At 42.0% G+C, this 24,181-nt stretch overlaps 1 protein-coding gene across 2 annotated transcripts in view; it reads right to left on the bottom strand.

Moving 5' to 3' along the window:
• The window catches only part of ELOVL5 (ELOVL fatty acid elongase 5), an 84,283-nt gene that overhangs the window by 13,405 nt on the left and 46,697 nt on the right, over positions 1–24,181 (bottom strand). For both annotated transcript variants that reach the window (XM_032409647.1, XM_032409646.1), the window contains 2 exons: positions 20,266–20,331; positions 17,319–17,506 (listed from right to left, as the gene is read on the bottom strand). In XM_032409647.1, the coding sequence (XP_032265538.1) occupies positions 17,319–17,506; positions 20,266–20,323 (246 nt within the window). In that variant the 5' untranslated portion in view covers positions 20,324–20,331. The remainder of the gene's footprint in view (positions 1–17,318; positions 17,507–20,265; positions 20,332–24,181) is intronic.

Raw genomic sequence — 24,181 nt, 5'->3', positions numbered from 1 at the left:
TCGGTTTCAGAAGGGATAGAATAATTTAACACACGAGGACCAAGCCCCTGAGTTAAAGTTCATTCATCTAAGACTCTCATCAATTCTCTATAAAATGGGCCTCTATCAGAAAGTTCTACTCCCTCCATCCCCCATAAGAGGGAAACAGCATGGGCCCTGCTGTTCCAGCGCCCCTCTAGGAACACATCAGTGGACACAATGCTCTAGTCAAAGTCACCTTGGCTACCGTTTCCCTTCAGGGCTTGGGCCTGGCTTCCTTTCAGAGAGCTGCTCTGGTCAGTTCCCCAGAAATTCAACACACTGCTGCAGACACTGCAAAGCCAGGGCCCAGGAGGCTGGACAAAGGTGAGGAACTGAGAGTAGGGATAGGTCTCTCTACCTGGGGCTCCTGGGAATCCGCTCAAGAGCGCACAGGACTATACCTCAATGAAAACGGGGGCCACGACGAACAGCTTGCCACCATCTGCACAGTTCCGTACGCCCCCAGCTACTCCAAGAGCAACCAAGTGTGCATTATTTACTCTACCTGGCTTTTCCCAAGTAATCAAAATACAAACAGCACCACTGCAAACCATATGTGCTTTCTCCTTCCTGGAGTAAAGCAAACTTTAATTAGGCAAGGAGCATGGAAAGAGCTAGAATTAAAGCCGAGCTAGAAGCTTTCTCTTCTTATGGGACAAATTCAATAACCAAAGGTTGTTTCATGCATCTTTTCATTTAAAGAAGAGAAGTTAGGTGAGTATCACAGCTAGGTCTGGATGATGCAGCTCATGGAGTGAATAATTTTTTTTTTTAATTTTATTTTATCTTATGTTAGTCACCATACATCAGTTTTGATGTAGTGTTCCACCAGTCGTTGTTTTTGTATAACACCCAGTGCTCCATGCAGTACATGCCCTCCTTAATACCCATCCCCTACCCCCCCCCCAGAACCCTCAGTTTGTTTCTGAGTCCATAGTCTCTCATGGTTCATCTCTCCCTCTGATCCCCCCCCTTCATTTTTCCCTTCCTTCTCCTAATGTCCTCCATGCTATTCTTTATGTTCCACAAATAAGTGAAACCATATGATAATTGACTTTCTCTGCTTGACTTATTTCACTTAGCATAATCTCCTCCAGTCCCACCCATGTTGATGTAAAAGTTGGGTATTCATCCTTTCTCATGGCTGAGTAATATTCCATTGTAGATATGGACCACATCTTCTTTATCCATTCATCTGTTGAAGGGCATATCGGCTCTTTCCACAGTTTGGCTATTGCGGACATTGCCGCTATGAACATTGGGGTGCATATGGCCTTTCTTTTCACTACATCTGTGTCTTTGGGGTAAATACCCAGGAGTGCAATTGCTGGGTCATAGGGTAGCTCTATTTGTAATTTTTTGAGGCACCTCCACACTGTTTTCCAAAGTGGTTGTACCAACTTGCATTCCCACCAACAGTGTAAGAGGGTTCCCCTTTCTCCACAACCTCTCCAATGTTTGTGGTTTCTTGCCTTGTCCATTTTTGCCATTCTAACTTGTGTAAGGTGGTATCTCAATGCAGTTTTGGTTTGAATTTCCCTGATCTAATGATGATGAACATTTTTTCATGTGTCTGTTAGCCATTTGTATGTCTTCTTTGGAGAAGTGTCTGTTCATGTCTTCTGCCCTTTTTTTGACTTATTTGTTTTTTGGGTGTTGAGTTTGAGAAGTTCTTTATAGATCTTGGATACCTGCCCTTTATCTGGTGTCATTTGCAAATATCTTCTCCCATTCTCTGGGTTGTCTCTTTGTTTTGTTGACTGTTTCCTTTGCTGTGCAGAGAAGCTTTTTATCTTGATGAAGTCCCAAAAGTTCATTTTTGCTTTTGTTTCACTAGCCTTTGGAGATGTATCTTGGAAGAAGTTGCTGTGGCCAATGTCAAAGAGGTTACTGCCTATGTTCTCCTCTAGGATTTTGGTGGATTCCTGTCTCACATGGAGGTTTTCATCCATTTTGAGTTTATATTTGTGTATGGTGTTAGAGAATGGTTGAGTTTCATTCTTCTGTATATGGCTGTTCAATTTTCCCAACACATTTATTGAAGAGACTGTCTTTTTTTCATTGCATATTTTTCCCAGCTTTGTCGAAGATTATTTGACCATAGAGTTGAGGGTCCATATCTGGGCTCTCTTTTCTGTTCCATTGGTCTATATGTCTGTCTTTGTGTCAGTACCATGCTGTCTTGGTGATCACTGCTCTGTAATATAGCTTGAAATCGGCAATGTGATGCCCCCAGCTTTGTTTTTTCTTTTTCAACATTTCCTTGGGAATTCGGGGTCTTTTCTGATTCCATACAAATTTTAGGATTGTTTGTTCCAGCACTTTGAAAAATGTCATTGGAATTTTGATCGGGATGGCACTGAAGGTATAGATTACTCTGGGTAGCATAGACATTTTAACAATGTTTATCGTTCTGATCCATGAGCATGGAATGTTTTTTCATCTTTTTGTGTCTTCTTCAATTTCTTTCATGAGTGTTCTGTAGTTCCTAGAGTATAGATCCTTTACCTCTTTGGTTAGGTTTATTCTGAGGTATCTTATGGTTTTTGGTGCTATTGTAAATGGAACCATTTCTCTAATTTCTCTTCTACAGTTGCATTGTTAGTGTATAAGAAAGCAACAGATTTCTGTGTGTTGATTTTGTATCCTGCCACATTACTGAATTGCTGTAGAAGTTCTAGTAATTTGGGGGTGGAGTCTTTTGGGTTTTCCTCATAAAGTATCATGTCGTCTGTGAAAAGAGAGTTTGACTTCTTCTTTGCCAATTTGAACACCGTTTATTTCTTTTTGTTGTCTGATTCCTGTGGCTAGGATTTCTAGTACTATGTTGAACAATAGTGGTGAGAGTGGGCATCCTTGACATGTTCCTGATCTTAAGGGAAAGGCTCTCAGCTTTTCCCCATTGAGGATGATATTCGCTGTGGGTTTTTCATAGATGGATTTTATGAACTTGAGGTTCATAACATATACGTTCCCTCTATCCCTATACTCTGAAGGGTTTTAATCAGGAAAGGATGCTGTGTTTTGTCAAATGCTTTTTCTGCATCTATTGAGAGGACCATATGGTTCTTCTCTCTCCTCTTATTATTGTGTTCTATCACATTGATTGATTTGCGAATGTTGAACCACCCTTGCATCCTGGGGATAAATCCCACTTGGTCGTGGTGGATGATCCTTTTTTTTTTTTTAAAGATTTTATTTATTTGACAGAGAGAGACACAGCGAGAGAGGGAACACAAGCAGGGGGAGTGGGAGAGGGAGAAGCAGGCTTCCCGCAGAGCGGGGAGCCCCATGCAGGGCTCGGTCGAAGGCAGACGCTTAACAACTGAGCCTCCCAGGCACCCCGTGGATGATCCTTTTAATGTACTGTTGGATCCTATTAGCTAGGATTTTGTTGAGGATTTTGAAATCCATATTCATCAGGGATATTGGTCTGAAATTCTCCTTTTTGATGGGGTCTTTGCCTGGTTTGGGGATTAAGGTAATGCTGGCCTCACAGAATGAGTCTGGAAGCTTTCCTTCTGTTTCTATTTTTTGAAACAGCTTTAGGAGAATAGGTATTATTTCTTCTTTGAATGTTTGGTAGAATTCCCCAGGGAATCCATCAGGCCCTGGACTCTTGTTTTTTGGGAGGTTTTTGATCACTGCTTCAATCTCGTTACTGGTTATTGGCCTATTCAGGTTGTCAATTTCTTCCTGTTTCAATCTGGGCAGTTTATAGGTTTCCAGGAAGGCCTCCATTTCATCCAGATTGCTCAGTTTCTTGGCATATAGTTGTTGATAATAATTTCTAATAATTGTTTCTATTTCCTTGGTGTTAGTCATGATCTCTCCCCTTTCATTCATAATTTTATTAATTTGGGTCCTTTCTCTTTTCTTTTGGATAAGTCTGGCCAGTGGTTTATTGATCTTATTAATTTTTCAAAGAACCAACTTCTAGTTTTGTTGATCTGATCTACTACGTTTCTGGTTTCTAATTCATTGATCTCTGCTCTAATCTTTATTTCTCTTCTAATGCGTGGCTTAGGCATCATTTGTTGCTTTTTCTCTAGTTCTTTAAGGTGTAGAGTTAGTTGGTGCATTTAGGATTTTTCTATTTTTTTGAGTGAGGCTTGGATGGCTATGTATTTCCCCCTTAGGACCGCCTTTGCAGTATCCCATAGGTTTTGGACTGATGTGTTTTCGTTCTCATTGGTTTCCATGAATTGTTTAAGTTCTTCTTTGATTTCCTGGTTGACCCAAACATTCTTGAGCAGAGTGGTCTTTTCCTTCCAAGTGTTTGAATTTCTGCCAATATTTTTCTCGTGATTGAGTTCCAGTTTTAACACACTATGGTCTGAGAATATGCAGGGAATAATCTCAGTCTTTTGGTATCGGTTGAAACCTGATTTGTGACCCAGTATGTGGTCTATTCTGGAGAAAGTTCCATGTGCACTCGAGAAGAATGAGTATTCTGTTGCTTTAGGGTGGAATGTTCTGTATGTATCTATGAAGTTCATCTGGTCTAGTGTGTCATTCCAAGCTCGTTTCTTTGTTGATTTTGGGCTTAGATGATCTGTCTATTGCTGAGAGTGGAGTACTGAAGTTTCCTACAATTAACATAGTTATAAATATGACTCTTTATTTTGGTTAACAGTTGGCTTATGTAGATGGCTGCTCCCATGTTGGGGGCATAGATATTTACAATTGTTAGATCTTCTTGTTGGATAGATCCTTTAAGAATGATATAGTGTCCTTCTGTGTCTCTAACTACAGTCTTTAGTTTAAAATCTAATTTGTCTGATATAAGAATTGTTACCCCAGCTTTCTTTTGAGGCCCACTGGCATGGAAGATGGATCTCCATCCCTTCACTTTCAGTCTAGATGTATCTTTAGGTTCAAAATGAGTCTCTTATAGACAGCATATAGATGGGTCCTGTCTTTTTATTCAATCTGCAACCCTGTGCCGTTTTATGGGAGCATTTAGGCCATTCACATTGAGAGTGATTATTGAAAGATATGAATTAATTGTCATCGTGTTGCCTGTGAAGACCTTGTTTTATAGATTGTCCCTATAAATTTCTGTTGTCTATCAGTCTTGGGGTCTTTCTCCTTTTATAGAAGCCCCCTTAATATTTCTTGCAGGGCCGGCTTAGTGGTCACATATTCTTTCAGTTTCTGCCGGTCGTGGAAGCTCTGCATCTCTCCATCCATTCTAAATGAAAGCCTTGCTGGATAAAGTATTTTTGGATGCATGTTCTTCTCATTTAGTACCCTGAATATGTCTTGCCAGCCCTTTCTGGCTTGCCAGGTCTCTGTGGATAGGTCTGACGTTATTCTGATGTTCCTCCCTCTGTATGTAAGGAATCTCTTTCCCCTAACCTCCTTAAGATGGTTTCCTTGGTTCTAAGATTTGCGAGTTTTACTATTATATGCCGGGGTGTTGGCCTGTTTTCCTTGATCTTGGGAGGGGTCCTCTCTGCCTCTGGGACACGAATGTTTGTTTCATTCCCCAGATTGGGGGAATCTCAGCTACGATGTGCTCCAACATATCTTCTAGTCCTCTCTCTCTCCACCCACTCAGGGATTCCAATAATTCTGACATTGGAACGTTTCATGGTGTCACTTATTTCTCTGATTCTATTTTCATGGATTCTGAGTTGTTTTTCCCTGGCCTCCTCTTTTCCCTTTTTATCTATTAAATCGTCTTCCAGGTCACTAATTTGTTCTTCTGCCTCGCTTACCCTAGCGGTTACATTATCTAGATTAGACTGGATCTCACTGATAGCATTTTTAAGTTCTGCCAATTCAGCTTTCATTTCTGCCCTTAGAGACTCTATGTTGCCATTAATCGATTTCTCCATTCTAGCTACTGTCTTCACAATTGCTAGCCTGAATTCCATCTCCGACATCTTTGTTATATCTGAATCCATTTGTAAATCTGTGGCATAAGTCATAATCTCTGAGTCTTTCCTATTTTGGGGGGTTCCTCCTCCCAGTCATTCTGTTGAGGGGTGGTTGAGGGAGCATAGGTCCAAATTACTGACCACCACCCAAGCAAGATGCACCTGTTTTCTTGGGACCTTAGGGTTGCTGGCCTCTTGTTTTCCCAGCCTATCTTCTGGGGGAGGGGCCTGCTGTGTTGTTACTCAGGAAACCCTGTTTGGGCAGAGTTGCCCTGCCCCCTGTGGTGGGGGATGGCCTCAGTGGAAACCGGTTTTGGGGGGCTTTTGTTCTCTGGCAGCTTTCCCTGGTGGCTTTCCGCATCTTTTCCGAGAGTCAGAGCAGAAGAGACCGTTTCCAACCCTCTGACTCAAGAGCAGAGAGATCGCAGTCTGTTCTTCAGTGAGCTCTCCAGGCCACACTGTCTCTGTTTTTGTCTGTGCTGCTACAAACTGCAGCATCCTGGGCTGTGCGCCCCTCAGCAGCGCTCCCAGTCCTGCCTCCAGGTTGGGGCACGTGTCTGCCCTTTGTGCTTCTAAAACCGCCAGCTGCCCCCAGTTCGCATGCGTGGCTCCGCCGCTCCGGGTTTCCATCCGGGGGGCTGCCCTAAAGTCCTTTCCCTGCCGCTACCAGTCTGTGAGCCTGTGCCCGGTCCCCAGCATGGCAGGCTATCACTCACCGGCAGTGTAGGATCTCCATGGCCAGGCTCCCTCCCGCTGCCATTTATCGTCCAATATCTGCCCGTGGAATCACAGCTCCCCGCTTTGTACCTTGAAACCAACCGCCTGCAATATTCTGTTTGTAGAGATCCAGATCTTCTTACATCTCAGGCTAATTTCGTGGGTGTTCAGAGTGCTCTGGTAGATATCCAGCTCAATTCTGGGGACCGGTTGGAATAGGGTCCCCTACTCCTCCGCCATCTTTTCCCAGGACTCTGAAGTGAATCATTTCTAATGGTGAGAGGTGACTTCTCATCTAACACCACATTTAGCCACAAATGTGGTATAACCTTTAGCATGACAACCATTTCCAGGGCACTTTCTGGAATTCTACCAAAGCATCTCAAGAAACAAGGTCATTTAGCATTTAAAGAATAAGCAAAAGAATGTCATCTTGGGTGGCCATTATTAGCTTTTCACCCCAATATCTCAAGATGTCAGAGCCACAAAATAACCCTTTTTGAAAAGGACTGGCTGCTTCTAGTGATAAGGGCCTGGTGAGCTATGTGGTTAGTACCCCCAAGCAGACATCCATCCAATAAAAGATGAGAAGAGACTGTCTATACTGGAATTCAAACTATATCTAGAAGAGGACCCAGGGACATTTCCACATAACACCAAGTGTGTGGGGGTTGACATTTGCACAGCCCTTATTGTTTCTATGTGGATGCTCAAGTGTGTATTTTTTAGACTTGGTACAAGCCACGTTTTTAATAAGGAAACAGAGATGAGAAATGATACAGATGCCCCAGAGTCACATAGCTTTTTGGTGGAACCACTGGGACCAGCAACCAGGAATTCTGGCTCTCAGTTTAACTGCAATCTCAAACAGGAGTTCCATGTTCCTCTGACCTTCCTTGCTTGTTTTTGAATCCTTAATAATTCAAGAGCACAATGGGGGTACTCTACCAACGAAGCAATCTGAGGAAAAGTAGACTTTTACCTGCATCTTTACTTCAGCAGATGTTTGGTTTAAAATTAACCACCAGCTGCTCCAAAACTGAAAGTATCTAGTTCTTCCAGGGTTTAGCTAGCCGCTCTTGGCTGTGCTATTATGGAACAGGGTCAGGTCAAAGCACGCGGCTTTGCATTTCAAATCTTTCATGTCCAGACCATAAGGATGCCCATTAAAATAACTGCACACTCATAACCTCCAAAAGTGTTTTGCTTTATTTTCCTTATGACCAGGAACATCCTTGGGTTACTGCTGAATGGGATACTTTCAGTTAAGTCATAAGGACAGGCTCTGTACACTAGAGAAGTCTTTAGAACAAAGCACAAAGGACCAGCTTGTCCTCAGCCCAAGCTGAAACAGGGATGTCTGGCATTTTCCCCTGAACCCTAGACCCTGTCCTCTTATGCTGGCAGTCCTATTCTCTCATCTCTCAGGCCTCCTGAGGAGTGGCTTCTGCTAAGTAGCTGCCATGCATCCAGCAAGAAATGCTCATTTTGCAGTTCATGGGGTGTTAGTGGTTAAGGAGAGGAAAACCTCAAGCCAAGACTCAGCATCTCGAGATAGTACGGTACAATGGTTTGAGGCACAGACCCGAATTCCTGGCCTACCCGGGAACTCTCCCTCAGCAGAAAGGGCAGTGACAGTCCAAGAAACAGTAAAGGAGTTAGCCCAGTATCTGGCATAGGAGGCACTATGTAAGTCTTTGCTATGATTTTAGCCAGATGTTTGCTATTTCTGCTGCCCACTAATGAAGGCCCATGACTAGGTCTGAAGTGGTGTTGCTCCTATTGTGTACTGAGGCCCCGGCCAGAGCATCCTTTGCATAATTTAAAGAGACTTCTCCAGCCCACCTACTGATTCTTGTTTTGCAGATTAAGTATGCTTTGTTTGAGGATTTGTCCGGTGACATGTTCCTTGTTACAACCGCTGCCAGTGGCCCAGTTACCAAAGGTTTGCAGAGTCAGTTTAGAGAAGTCAGGCCTGGCTTTGGACCAACTCCGAAGCTTGCACTCTAATGGAAGGTAATCCTCCCTCTTCTGCTGGGTGTGAGGAGTGCGGGGATGGCTGTCTGGGTTGTACCCTTTCTCCATTTGCCCAATATAAGGCATTCTCTCAGGGCAGTGCCAGATAAACTGAGACGAACATAACTGAATGGGTGCTTCCACTCCCTGACAAAAGTTTCCTTCTGAGCAAGGAATTTCAGTGGCAAGGGAACGAAGAGCAAGAAGTATTTTAAGGCAATGATCAGGCCTTTCTGAGAAGTATTAATCTCACCAGATGTTTCAATTTCTCTATACCTCTGTTAAATGAGAAAAAGCAGAATAGTAAATATTTTTTTTTTGGAAGTACTTTGGTAAACATAATTTTTTTTTTTTTTTTAATAAAATTCAATATTCAACTACCAGGTCTTTTAAGTGTTTTTCCAAATCCTATTTCCCCACAATAACATTTCTATTTTAGGAAAGCCTGAAGGGAAAGAAAAACAACAAGACAGTTTAGAATATAATGTTTCCAAAGCAACTGCTCTGTGGTTCTATCAGGACCTTCAAAGCCAGAGCCCAGGGAGGAACAGACTGTCAGGTGCCTGGGGAGATGCTTCAACTGTATTAACCCCACAGTTACAGAGGAGGGTTAGAAGGCACAAGCAAAACACCCATGCCAGCAAATGTCTTTCATCTTTCCAATAAAGCAGCATCAGAAATCTTCAAAAGAAGACTCAAAGAAAAAAAGTACTGATGTCTGGTTCTGGCAATGCAGCAAACTGACCAAAAGCAGAACCAACTCCCCCACTATAAAGACACACAGAAATGCTACATGAAACATACCAAGTCCATCATCACTGATGCCTAACTATACGGTGAGGCCCCCTCCCCAAAACATTATGCAGAAAGGAGGACGTTAGCTTACATTTAAGTCCTTTTAGAATCTTTCTTTTATTTGAGGAAGACACCTTACCTGAGATGACCCCACCCAGCAATACTACCTCGGGATGCTTATCCAGGACACCAGACAAACCATTTTGTTTTTAAAGAAGAGATTTAGTGTAGATTTAATAATTATTCCCAGAGGAATAATGTGGCTGAAAGCAAATGGTTAAGTTTGGAGATAACTGTCATATCTAGATCACAGAGGGGAAAAAAAAAACACAAAAAAACACCATGATGTTCCTATGTTATGTAATGAGGAAAAAAAAGAAAAGAAAAGAAGTAAACCTTCAGAAATAAATGACATATAGTCATTCACAGTAAAAACTCAATAGATGGATGGAACAGCAGAGTAGACACAAATGAAAGTGTGAGTGAATCAGATGAATGCAGAGGAGAGAGATAAAGGGGCACATATATGAAAGAGAGGCTATGTGGAGTCAGGGACTGTCTAACACAGGTCTAATAGTAGAGGGGGGAGGAGAGGCCAGAGTTGAGCAGAGGATGGCCGAGTACTTTCCTGAACTAATGAAGTCTGTTAGACCAAAGGCTCGAAAGTCCTGAAGGAGATCAATAAAAATAGATGGCTACCCAGGCACACAACTGTTTTATTTTCAAACGCAACTTAAAAATTATCCGGAACAAAAATGATTGCCTACGAATGAACAAAAACAGGACTGCAGTGGACTTCTCTGGAATGAATCTTCAAAGTGCTGAAGAAAAATAATCTAGAATTCTTTGCCCCACTTAAATACTATTCAAGCTTAAAGACCAACAAAATGATGCTCAAGAGTTGAGCCTTCACAGCGAAGAACTACTCCAAGAGAAGGAAACGGAGCCTCAAAGGGAAAAATGGATTTCACAGATCAAGAGTGAGCACAGCAAAGAGCAAGGCCTGAATAAAGATGATGACAGTGTAGGATGTTAGCAAACGCTGGGATGACGGAACATGATGGAGACATACAGGAAAGGGGGATCAGCACTCAAACTTCCAAGGTCCTGTGTGACTCAGGAGGGTGGAAATAAGAATTCACTGTAGACTTTATGAAGTTGAGGAGGCATATTAAAAACTTACGGTCAACACTATAATACAGAATTAGAATGAATGACTATTCAATCAGTAAAATGAAAAAATAAATATAAAAATTCAACAGAAAAGAGGAGCGAAAAAAGAAGAAAACACACATACACACCAAAAAAAGGTGATAGAAATTATTCCAAAATAATCACTATGCTAAATGAAAATGGGTTACATTTCCCCACTAAAAGACAAGAGACTATGAGATTCAGTCGTTAGAGTCCTAGATGTATATCTAGTTTAAAAAAGAGAAATCACATTTGCACAAGGAGACCAAGAGTACTCCATACAACACTATGAACAGGAAACCTGTACGTCATGCAAAGAAAGCTGCATAAAATGGTATAATAAATTCTAACACTGAAGTAATACAGAAATTAAATTAACTAAATCTCTATGATTCAACATGGATTCATCTCAAAATATAATACTGACTAAAAGAAAGCTATCGAAAGAGTATAAACAGTAAACCATTAACATAAATTTAAAAAATTTCTCAGAATATACTATATATTGTCATGTATACATACACATGTATTGAAAGTATAAAAACATATCCAGAGAAGAAACACATGAACTTCAGAAGAAAGTTGTATCTGGGAAGGGGCTGTACTTCAGATGCATTTTTATATTTTTTTCAATTAAATTCAATTAGCCAACATATAGTACATCATTAATTTCTGATTTAGTGTTCAATAATTTACCAGTTGCATATAACACCCAGTACTCATCACACGCATTTTTATAATATTTCCTTTTTTAAAGATTTTATTTATTTATGAGAGAGAGAGAAAGCGTGGGGAGAGAGGCAGAGGGAGAAGCAGACTCCCCACTGAGCAGGGGGCCTGATGTGGGGGTTTAACAGATTGAACCACCTGGGCACCCCTAGTATTTTCTTTTTTAAACAAATAATTCAGACCAATAATAAAAGGTCATTATTTGTGAGGTACATAGATATCATTTATGTGATTTTACTTTCCATATTTTGAAGTAGTTCTGAAATTACAATTTAAAATAAGAAATGCAAAGGGGAAGAAAGAGGGAGTTTTGGATCTATGCCAATCCAGATCCATCTATCCAGTCAAATAGCAATCACGGTTTTAAAATTGCATTTTAAATGTTCTGAATGAGACTGTTCTCTCACTCTATTCACAAAAGACAGTTCTAACTGCAACGTAATAAACATAAACAAGTACTCAAAAAAACAATCTTATTTGTAATCTGTGATTTTGTTCAAAGTAAAACCGTGGGCCAGGCATTTGCTTTCTCTTTTTCTTTTGGCATTTGCTTTTTTCTACCCTAGTGCTCACGATACATGTGGTGGAGCCATATTAACAGAGGGAAGAAACACTGAGATCACAGCCGTCTTCTATGTCAGTGATGTGTGTGCAAGGGACAGGATGCCGAGGCCACACCCAGCGGAACACCTGAGTGGAAAGCAATGTGTCATGTTCCTTGGGAATAGTGGGAAGGCAAAAGAGGCTTAAGAATCACTGCTCCGGGGCGCCTGGGTGGCTCAGTTGGTTAAGCAACTGCCTTCGGCTCAGGTCATGATCCTGGAGTCCTGGGATCGAGTCCTGCATCGGGCTCCCTGCTCAGCGGGGAGTCTGCTTCTCCCTCTGACCCTCCTCCCTCTCATGCTCTCTCTATCTCATTCTCTCTCTCAAATAAATAAATAAAATCTTTAAAAAAGAAAAAAAAAAAAGAATCACTGCTCCGTAGGGGCGCCTGGGTGGCTCAGTCATTAAGCGTCTGCCTTCGTCTTGGGTCATGATCTCAGGGTCCTGGGATCAAGCCCCGCATCGGGCTCCCTGCTCTGCAGGAGGCCTGCTTCTCCCTCTCCCACTCCCCCTGCTTGTGTTCCTGCTCTCACTGTGTCTCTCTCTGTCAATAAATAAAACTTTTTTAAATTTTATTTTATTATGTCAGTCACCATACATCATTAGTTTTTGATGTAGTGATCCACGCTTCATTGTTTTTAAGAAATCATCACTGCTCCGTAGAGCTTGGGTCCTGACTCTGTGTGCTTCTGGCTTCACAGGAGAATTGATTCTTGTCAAACGGAGGTGGCCTTAGGTCTAAAAGAAGAGGGAGTTTCTTGGGGGTAGAGACCAGAGGAACGAAATAAACTGGTGTCGGGGGGTTTGAGTAGAACTATGCATAACACGCAGGCTGACAGCTCAAAGTGCCTCCTCCTGAGGAAAGGGGCCAGCAGTTCTTAAAGTTCAAAGCCTCGTGTCCTGTACAATACTGACCCTGCTTCCCCCGCAGCTACCACTGAGATCAGTGCACAACACCCAGGCCGATCAACAGGGATGCTCCCTTTTGGACTGTAACAAACCAAGCAATTTGATCCTCTCAGCTGAGGGGGGCACAAGAAGCCAGAAGCAGGAGGAGAGCAGACACACCAAAACGGTTACACATCGGGAGACAGCAGGTGCCTGCGTGGGACTCCCACGTCTGACATGTTAACAAAGGAGTTAGAAGTGTCTCAGACAGCTTGCTGGGGGGGGGGGGGGGCAGCAGTGGGAACGAGTCCAGCTTGGACATCTACCGCATCACGAGGAAAAGCCACATCTGGCATTGTGTGGTTGGGGATTCTCAAGCTGGAGCTCAGGGACTTAAGGTAGCTTGGGGAAACGGGGGCTTCAATAAAGACGAAATATGCCCTCCATCTCAGAGGGTAGAAAGGCACCCAAGAATTTTACATTTGCTACAAAGGGCACAGATTTACAATGCTGAGTAACTAACACAAACTAAGCTTTTTTTTAAAAAATTTTTTAAATCTTTTTTATTTTTATTTTTAAAGAATTTATTTATTTGACAGAGAGAAACACAGCAAAAGAGGGAACACGAGCAGGGGGAGTAGGAGAGGGAGAAGCAGACTCCCTGCCAAGCAGGGAGCCTGATGTGGGAGTCAGTCTCAGGACCCTGGGATCATGACCTGAGCCAAAGGCAGACACTTAATGACTGAGCCATCCAGACGCCCCAAAGCTGTTTCTCTTCTACTAACTGAAATTTTATTTGAGCCTTCACCATTGATTGTGATTTTATTTTTTTTAAAGATTGCATTTATTTATTTGACAGAGAGAGCGAGAGCACAGGCAGGGGGAGCGGCAGGCAGAAGGAGAAGCAGACACCCTTTTGAGCAAGGAGCCTGATGCCGGCCTCGATCCCAGGACCCTGGGATCATGACCTGAGCCGAAGGCAGACGCTTAACCGACTGAGCCACCCAGGCGTCCCCCTGACTGTGATTTTAGATAACACCTCATTTACTAAGTAAAAGCCAAAAGGCTTGCCATAAAGTCCTGTACTTTTTTTTTTTTTTTTAAAGATTTCATTTTTATTTATTTGACAGAGAGAGACACAGCGAAGAGGGAACACAAGCTGGGGCAGTGGGAGAGGGAGAAGCAGGCTTCCCGCAGAGCAGGGAGCCCGATGTGGGGTTCGATCCCAGGACCCTGGGATCATAACCTGAGCCGAAGGCAGACGCCTAACGACTGAGCCACCCAGGTGTCCCAAAGTCCTGTACTTTCAATCTAAAACACACCACTGTTCAAAGACACTTCTAATCAGGGATCTACAATCATTTTCCCGAAAATAAACACTAAGTTTTTTTTGAGATAACTACAAGTAATGCCAAGTCTCTCCTTGGGGAATTAAAGCCACAATAAAAGGTTACAAATCTAAATGGGAGTGCTTGCAAATGTTTATACATGGCTTAATTCTCCACCCAGAGATTTAACAATAGTTTAGTGCTGTGAGACATTTGTACTGTAAGCCTGAAAGGTGGTCCCTCACCTAAAAACGTATACAAACTGTGCTTACCCTTGGAGGGCAGGCAGCTTTCCTCCCCTGTTTAGCTTTAAAGCCTATATTATGTAACAGCAAAAAATAGGGAGGATGTAAGTTTTGATTTCCATTTCTTTCATTTTTATTTCAGCTACAAATGTAATAACTATGAACAAGTCTAAACTTTTTCTAGATTTTAAACTCTGTTTCACAGTTTTCAAACCGTCATTTATTTATTTTCCTTCTTCTGGTAATTTTAAAGTTATAGTGACTCTCCCCCTTTCACTTCCTTGTTATCTCCCCTCTTTCAAGACTTCTCTTTGTCTCCTTTAAGTGACAGTTAATTTTATTTGTATTAGCCTAGAACTTGCCAAGGCAGCTGTGAATTCACACAGGATAAAATAAACACACCTTATCCATGACTACCTATTTATTTTTTAAATTCCTTACAGACCCAAATACGTAGATAAGCAGAAGGGTAAATAAAGACTAATAATCAAGACTCTGCCAACTGTGTGACCAAAGGCAAACAGCTCCAGGTCTTGGGACATTTGGCTGAAATGAGAGGCCCAACTGGGATCCATGACCTCCTCAGTTTGTTCTGTCACAAAACTCCATGATTGCCGTCCTAGGTTTTACTCGTCAATGGAATATAAATGCTAATTTAAAGAAAAAAACAGGAGCTAAGATGAAATGAAAAGCTTGACAAAGGATAGGTTATAATGGTATTACTGACGGGTTTACGTAAATACAGGAAAAAAAGTCACACAAAAATCTAATGTAAATACCACGTAACAAGTAGGGCTTATTTTCAACTCTGGAACACCTGATCTGGGCATATTTTTAGAAAGTGGATTTAATTTAAGGAATTACTGCTGTATGTACTCTAAATCATCAGTTAAAAATGTTTTCCTCCACTGTATATTTCTTGAGTCTCTTCATCCAGTGCTCAGATGGCTCAACCTCACCTCTAGTTCTCACTAAGCTGTCAGAGGAAAATCTGTATTTCCTACTACAGTGCTTCTGGAACCCTCCCAATTCAGTCCTATGTACACAGCAGCAATTTATACAGCACTGTTCTTCCCCTCTTTACCCAAAAATGACCTGTTTGAGAGAGGTTAAATTCTGACGTTCTAGCTCTATCTCCAGGGCTTGAGAAACCTGTAAGGCAGATCCTTAAGTTCTAGAAGACTTAATAATTTAAATATTTTTTCTCTAGAATAGTGCTATGCATAACAATAAACTCTATAAAAGCTTTCTTTCCTTTTTTTTTTTTTTAAGATTTTATTTATTTACTTGACAGAGAGATAGAGAGAGAGCACGAGTAGGCAGAGCGGCAGGTGGAGGGAGAGGGAGAAGCAGGCTCTCTGCGGAGCAGGGAACCCGACGTGGGGCTCAATCCCAGGACCCTGGGATCATGACCTGAGCCGAAGGCAGACGCTTAACGACTGAGCCACTCAGGCACCCCTATAAAAGCTTTCTTCAGGAAAGGGCTGTAGCATCTATCAATTATGGGAAAATAAACCGTTCACTCTGAAAAACCTGACACCTTGCTGCAGTTTGTCCCTTGAACACAGAGATGTGCACAGTGCTGGGCCCAGGAGTCACTCCTGTGCTCTGCCCCTGCCTCCAGTCCTGCAATATCCATCTGGGAGGCTAATTAAACTGCCTTCATTCTAGAATAGGACAGAAAAAAGCGAAAAAAGGGGTTGTAAGCATTTCACAGAGTATCAAGCATAAAAATCTACTACTCTAATCATAAACTCTTTAGCTGGCTTATGCAACATACACGCAGAACAAGCCACTGAGCTCCCACAGGTGCAGTCAATACCTCCCACCATCAAACAGAGTGTTTTGCACCGGTGTGAGCACCCAGACACCCTCTTGCACACAACCACACGCAGACAGGGAGGCAGGATGGAGAGGCCTGAGGCTGACGGAGAATTCATTCTTTCCTCTAAACACCAATTGTAAGATTCATTTTGATTTCTCCCCTCCTCCCCTTATCTTCTTCTTTACTACTCCTTGGGGAATTAAAGCCACAATAAAAGGTTACAAATCTAAATGGGAGTGCTTGCAAATGTTTATACATGGCTTAATTCTCCACCCAGAGATTTAACAATAGTTTAGTGCTGTGAGACATTTGTACTGTAAGCCTGAAAGGTGGTCCCTCCCCTAAAAACATATACAAACTGTGCTTACCCTTGGAGGGCAGCTTTCCTCCCCTGTTTAGCTTTAAAGCCTATATTATGTAACAGCAAAAAATAGGGAGGATGTAAGTTTTGATTTCCATTTCTTTCATTTTTATTTCAGCTACAACGTTTGCCTTTGAGATCATCAAATATGGTTTCCAACCTCCCAGTTATACAGATAAAATAATTTGGCCCAAACTTACAGACCATTCAGATCTTAAACACAGATCTCACCATCCACTCTTCTTAGCTTTTAAAAATGAACTTGTCAAATCTCAAAGCTATTTACAGTTATCAGATCAGGTGAGAGGCTTGCCAAAAAACACACCCAAACACAACTGCTACCCACTTCCTTCCTCCCCCACCTCCAAACCAGGATCCTGCATTTATTAAATGCTTAATAATAAAATGTTCACAGATCTGTTTTTCACATTTTGTTCATTTTCCACCCTGTGTTCTGCTTGCATAAAAGTATTTCTAGAAAATGATATGAAACATCACAAACCAATAGCAAAGGCTTCTATTTTAGATATTCTAGAAGGCATATTTATACAAACAACTCTGGCATTTTGGCAAGTCAATTTTAAAACATACTCAAAATGGATTAATGTATTTGCTCTCCCAGTCCCCCCATCCCACCCTGCAATGCAGCTGCCCTTATTTAGGAACACCACTGAGGACGGTGATCAGAGCACATTTAAGGGACAGACCTACCTCACAGAACATATAGAGAGACAGCAATGCGAGGCCAAGGTTATACACCACTAAAATTCCCCGGCAAGAGAACGGCTGCCTATTCTTCATGTATTTTGGTCCCAGCCATACAATTAGTAAGTATATGACAGAGCAGATAAAAGTAGGTATATAATTGTCCAGAAGAAACCATCCTTTTACTCTGGTATCTGGAAAATAATAAAAGAAAAATATTTAGTGATTAATAAGGCTGATAAAAAAACAACCACAACTTTTTTTTTTTCAAACACTAAAAATCTTCCCTCCCCATAATTTTTTAACAGTCATCTAATACTTAAGTTCCTAATGCCAACAAGGCCAACTGGAAGAGGAAGCAGGAGTTTTCAATACTTGTCATACAAGGTGAAGCTCCTTGTTACATGTTCTGAATAACATGTATATCATACGTGGTTTTTGCTAAGTAAAAATAAATATATATATATATATTTTCCAAAGAATCTTAAAGAAAAGAGAAAGCTAAATTTTCCACTAACTGTATTTACTGACCAGATGTGCTGAATGCTGCACAGGATAATGAAACTCCAGAAATGACAGGCTTTTTGAACTCCAGAGTCCTCACCTGATGTCAAGTGCCTGCCAGCCTGCCCGGCATGTGCAGACTCAGAGAAAATGGGCTATTCATCCAGCTTAACGACAGTCACTGATGAGAGAGGAGGCATCTGCTCTGAGTGCAATGGTCAACATTGTCCGAGGGGACAAATAAGAAGGGGTGAGGTAGTAATGACCAGGGAAGTGATTATTTAAGAACCACGGGAGCAGCAGCGGCTTGAGAGAGTAGACCTGCACAGATTCAAGGGAGCTACAGAGGGAGGAGAGCTCTCCCCTGTGCTCCCATCCTCTTTCCCCTGCAGGGATGAGGAGAATTAGCTCCAAGTAGCTGCTGGGAGCAACCTGCCAGCCTCTCCTTGGATGGGGGTAAACGCCCTGGCAGCCAACCCCCCTAGGTGTTAACCTGTCCCCTGCAAGTCAACTTCATCCTGTGGCCGACTCCCAGGAAGCCACCTCTGCAGCATGTTCCCCTCAGCATGCTGCTTTGATGAACCCCCAAAACCTATCGCTCCTCAATCTTCTCTACCGTCCAAGGTCACCTACTCTGGAGCTCAGAGGCGCATGCAGGTTTTGCCTCCGCCATCTTCAGAGAGGCAGCAGCGAGCAGGGACAGGCTCTGTCCCCTCTTCAACCTCCCGACTGGGCCACGCTGCTACTTTCTCCAATGCTTTTTCTCTTGATCTTGCAGGAAAAGCACCCATCCACTTGGGGAACAGGTTGTCCGTCTCCTTTCTTGCAGACATTCTAAATTCTCCTGGTGTTTCTCTGTAGTGCTCCTGCCCTGGCTTCAGAGGGAGATGCCCTCCACCCTCTCCCCACTACTTATGCTAAGGTGGCTCCAGTGGACTTAAGGGGGAGGTTCTTAATGCCTTGTGTTCTCAACTCTGGGCCCTGGCTATCAACTGTGAGAAAACAAGTTCCCATTTAGCAACTAACATTAGGCGGTTACATACGTTTGTGTGCACACATAGATCACAAACACAGTAACTGCACACACAGAAACCTCCCATTTCCTTTCACTTAATGAAACAACTGTGGCCGTGGAGCTCTGAGGAAATGACAGTGGGGCAAAAGGCGCTGGGGAAGAGTTTCCTTGTTCTTAAATCCATGCAAATGAACAGATTTTTTTCCTCCTCTTCCGCAGGTGATGTCTGGAGCTTCTGCAGTCATGAAAGGTGGAGGGACTTTTCTGAGGACAGAACTGCTGATATACTGAGAATACAAAGTAGAAAATGACAAGAACAAGTGTCCTTGGTCCCTGAAATAACTCAGGGGTTGCTCAATCTTGGCAATGTAAACTGATCATTATTGTTTCAGCCATTCAAAATTGGATTCTTTTGTCCCATAAGGTTGAAATAAGGCATCATCTCAACACAAGTAAATACAAGATGATCTAACTTGTTTTTCTCATTTGGCTGTATGTTAATTTACTTAACCTTTCGCCTCTTGATGGGCACCTAAATTATTCCCAGTCTTGACAAGCAATGCTGTAGGGAACACCCTTATTCCTATCTTTGCATAAATGATCAAGATAAGCTCTAGGATAAAGCCTCAGGAGTCAAACAGCCGAATCAAAGGGCATGTGCTTTTTGATTTCAATGGAAGACACAATTACTCTCCAAAGAGGTCATACCAACTACTCTTTCCCCACATCATCACTGTTCTCAAACACATTTCATTTCTACCACACTAAGAGATGAATTCCTTTTGCTATTTTCTTTTGTACTTTAAAAATCATAAGTGAAACTGAAAATCTTTTCATCTGCCTAAAAGCTTCTTGCAATTTTTTAATGACTCTGTGAACCTATAAAGTTCCTTTTTTATAGATACATCGGGAGACATTACAGACGATATTCAAAGAGAGCAATATGGAGCTGATTTACTTCCTACAAGGAAACAAATGATGAAGTATAAAAAAGTGAGGTCAGGTGTATATATTTACCCATTGATGTGACACAACACGAAAGGCCATTAACAAGCCGTTAAAACTGTAAGAGGGGAAAAGTTTTAAACTACTCCAGCAGTGCATTTTGGAAACCGGTCTGAGCTGCAGACTCGCAACAACTGAGGAAAACATACCACCAGGTGAAAGGTGCAGCATTCTCAGGCTGCAAGCTTTCCAGCATAATCTGAACCCCAGCTACAGCCAGCAGAGGGTCACAGCAGCTGTATCTCTGTGCCGATAGCCAGGGACACTGCACCACCTCAAGACCATTGTCACAGGACTTCTCCAAGCCCCTTGTTATCCAGGACAAAGTGTTAGTCTTATCATAGAAGACGCTAATGTCTTCTGGAATCTCTTCATGCAATATTTATAAGTGTCTATAAGGGGAGGGGAGCAAAACCAAAACCACCTTACCTCGGGGGCCTAGCAATGCCTTGAAATAGGTACTAAGTGATGCATCAAAATTTTCCATTTTAAAACCTATTAAGAAAAACAGACATTGATTAATCTCTACTCAAAATGCTTTTATACAGTGCTTTTTCATAAAAGAACAAGAACAAATCCTTTTCAAAGAATATGCTACGGACAAGGTTATGAAACTTTTAATTCCCAAAGTAACTTGTGTGCTAGGTCTAATTTGAAAATCAAAAGGAAAGACAGAATCCCGTGAATTCACTTTATAAATGAAGTGCCAGTTTTCTGAAGTTCTTTTCGCAGTTCCATAAAAATGCTTTCTGTGAAGCTGGAATCTCAGTGGGGAGAAGAGTGGAACTGGATGGAAAAAGGTGGCAGACGGGAGAAGATTCCATCTGGGCAAGAACCAAAGCTTGAGGTAAGCCTGCAGCCAAGATAGGAAGCGCCATGTTGGAGAAAGGAAGGCCCCGGTGAATAGATGGTTTCCTCTGCTTGCTATTTTAATTATTATTTAAAAATATTTCATGTCCGTGGTAAAAAAAATATTTAAATATTAAAAATGAAAAGAGGTGCCCCCCCCAAAATAATCTCATCACTTCACTCCAACCACAATCCTAAAGCCTCACTGTCAGAAGGAGCCTATGGTAACATTTCTTGGACATACCTCGTGACTTTTCTGAGCACAAAAGGGGTCATGCCAATGGGTGTTTTTTATAATTGTGGATTTCAACCCATTAATAGATGATTAGGTCAACTTAGCATTAAAAAGTAGTTACAATAATATTAATCAGAGTGCTTTGCCCCTAGTGAGAATGAATATTTTCATAAATCTTTAGTGTTACTGTATCACATAAGTATGATGATAATATATACCTAAGTACCATGTGCTGTGCTGTGATATATAATATATTCTTACTGTGGAGGTTACAGTGAACAAACAGAAAACAATGTTATATCAAGAAGAGTACATATTACTTGCTTTCACTTAAAACATCTTGGAAATATAGTCTCCTATCAGTAGTTACAGATTTACCTTCATCTTCTAAGATTTTATAGCTCCCCACAACTCCCCCCCATTTAAGATTTACATTTACAGTATAGCTAAGCATCTTTTCATATGCAATATCAACTAGATTTTCTATATTAAAGTTAGAAGGCATACATTTACTCTTCACAGAAATAACCACAAATATTTTACTTTCCCAGGGCAAAGGCAAAATTGGTTTTATTAACTAAGTAAGCTGTTAATCATTTAATGATACTTTTCTTCCTTGGCTTACCACACTGAAGTATTATGTATTCTTTGGCTAATTTCATGGATAAACTTTCCTTCATCCATGGACTAGTTACATCTGTGTCAATCCAGCCGGCAGTGAGACAGAGACAGGCGGAGCCACCAAGAACACTTAGAAAGAAGTAGTTACCAGGGTTCTGTTCTGACATCTGCCCCGGCCCTCCGGGGCGGGGAGTGGAGTGCGCAGGGAAGGTCCTGACTCCCTCAACCCATGGCTGGAAACCAGGAAGCCACCAACTTCCACACATCCAAGTGCCAACAATTATACACAATCACAGTACTAGGTCACCTCTGAAATTCTGAAATTAAACAGTTTTTTTTTAACATACTGTACTCCTAAGACCATTCTGGTCCTGATCCATTTTCCTGCCCCAGACTGAACCTCTTCAGGGGACAGAAATTCTAGAAAATCTTGAGAATTGGTTAAGCTTTACATTTCCTAAGCAGAATTCCTCTTAAAAAGAATGCCATCCATTTTAGGATGCTTTATCTATTCAAAGTCCTGCAGTTGGGAAATAATTTTATTGTATCTATTTTTTCGTCATCTACTGAAAATCATCTAGAACACGTAAGTTTTAGAAGACAAACATCATGTTTTTGTGAAATCGAAATCATTCTAATACAATTTAACTTTATCTGTGATGGATGGTAGGCCATGTATATGGAGGTCACGGGGTTCCCTTCACCCCCAATCAAAAGCAAACAGGCACCAGGAGGAACAAGGTTGTGAACACCTGTTGACTATTGGGCTGAATTACTGATGGACAAGCTGCCCACCAGGGACAAATCCACCTTCTTCCAAAACATTTTAAATCTAAATCCTGCTTTTACTTAATGAATATAGAGCTTACTAATGGATCATATTACACATACAAAAATCAGGCATTAAGCACAAAGGGGCTGAGAGCAGGTATACAGGCCTAACAGGCTGGCAGGTGATTGGGTGGCTAAGCGCTGGGCTCTTTATCAGACCACTTGGGTTTTTATTTTTTTTAAAGATTTTATTTATTTATTTGAGAGAGAGAGGGAGTACATGCTCATGCATGAGCCGGGGGAGTGGCCGAGGGAGAGAGAAGTAGACTCCCTGCTGAGCAGAAAGCCAGACACTGGGCTCAATCCCAGGACCCCGGGATCATGAGCTGAGCTGAAGGCAGATGCTTACCCGACTGAGCCACCCAGGCGCCGCAAGACCACCTGGGTTTGAAATCCTTTTTGTCCACTAGTAGCAATGTGACTTTGGACAACTTATTTAACCTCTTATCTGTAATATGGTGGCAAATGTAAAGTAATTGCCTCAGAGGTTAAGAAGATCAAATGATTTAATACACATAAGATCCCTAGAGCAGTGCCAGGCATGCAGTAAGCCCTCGATAAAGGTTTCCTACTGTATGTCTGCAACAGGTTCAACTCCATGAGGAATACTGCCAACCATCAGTGGCCACTCGTGCTTCTCAGCAGGGGCACTGCTGGCCTTCTGTCCCCGGCCCCTATGTACTCAACGCCATCAGTGAGCCCCCAGTCATCATGACAACCCACCCACAATGTCCCCTTCAAGTGCTAACACCCCCAGGGGGACAGCAATGAAAGGTAGGTGAGTTGATAGCATCACATGAGAGAGGAGCGGTTAATATGAGGCATTAAACATGGAAGATAAGGCTAAAATGAACACAGTGATTAGATACACAAATATCAAGCACCTACTGTGTACAAAGGATGGCTGAGCAGGGATAAACACAAAGGAGCATATCTAGACACCTAGAACAAACTAGACATTCATAGCGCGGAAAGAAGCCAGAGGTTATAAACCAAAAAAAAAACGAAACTCATCCCGCGAATGAGTAGATGTTAGAATGATGCATACTACAACAAGCTGTATACTTAATACTAAGCTGTCAAGATACCCTTCAAATAACAGTATTCTGGGATCATTAGGAAAATACCTGACAAAGCAATAAGGCAATCATTCTAAATTTTAACCAAGAGGCTTCCCAGAGGGGCTGTAACCAGTTGTGCTGTGTTTTGTAAATGTAAGGAGGATACAGAAAAGGTGGACACAAGTAAAAAAAAAAAAAAAGTCAACTATGACAGGGAACAGACCTGTGGGAGAGAGTTGGGACGTGGGGAGAACATGAGTGGTCTTGGAAAAAATGAGGCCCAGGAACTGGTATAACGACCTATCAGTGTAAGAACAATGCCTAGGACATCGTTCAATTTGGGAATCTAGGCTAACATCATAGCAACAGAAGAGCAGCTTGATTAAACGTAAGGTAAAATTTCAGTCCAAGCATCCTGAAGTCAGCAGCAGGTTACCAGAAGCAACTGTGAAATTTAGTATTTGGAGATATTAAAGAACTCTGTTACAAGCCATCTGTCCGGCGCAATCCCCGCCTAACCCCATCTTGGACAGAGGCCCCGAGCAAGCCGGCAGGCGAGAGTACCCCTGTGACTCTAAGATGGGACGGCTCTACAAAAGCGCACACAACACGTGATTTTCTCAGTCACAGCACTTCTCTTCTTGGACTGCATTTCTTCACGCGAGAATTCTTAGCTTGGGTTGGTAGAACTTCTCACAGTCAAACTTAGGAACACATGAAACAGCGAGCAAAACATTCTCTGCAAGAA

The sequence above is a fragment of the Phoca vitulina genome, unplaced genomic scaffold (assembly GCF_004348235.1).
Source record: "Phoca vitulina isolate PV1807 unplaced genomic scaffold, GSC_HSeal_1.0 scaffold11, whole genome shotgun sequence".
NCBI classification, from domain to species: Eukaryota; Metazoa; Chordata; class Mammalia; order Carnivora; family Phocidae; genus Phoca; species Phoca vitulina.
Note: the sequence above shows the minus strand (reverse complement) of the source record. Positions and strands in the feature narration are given on the sequence as shown.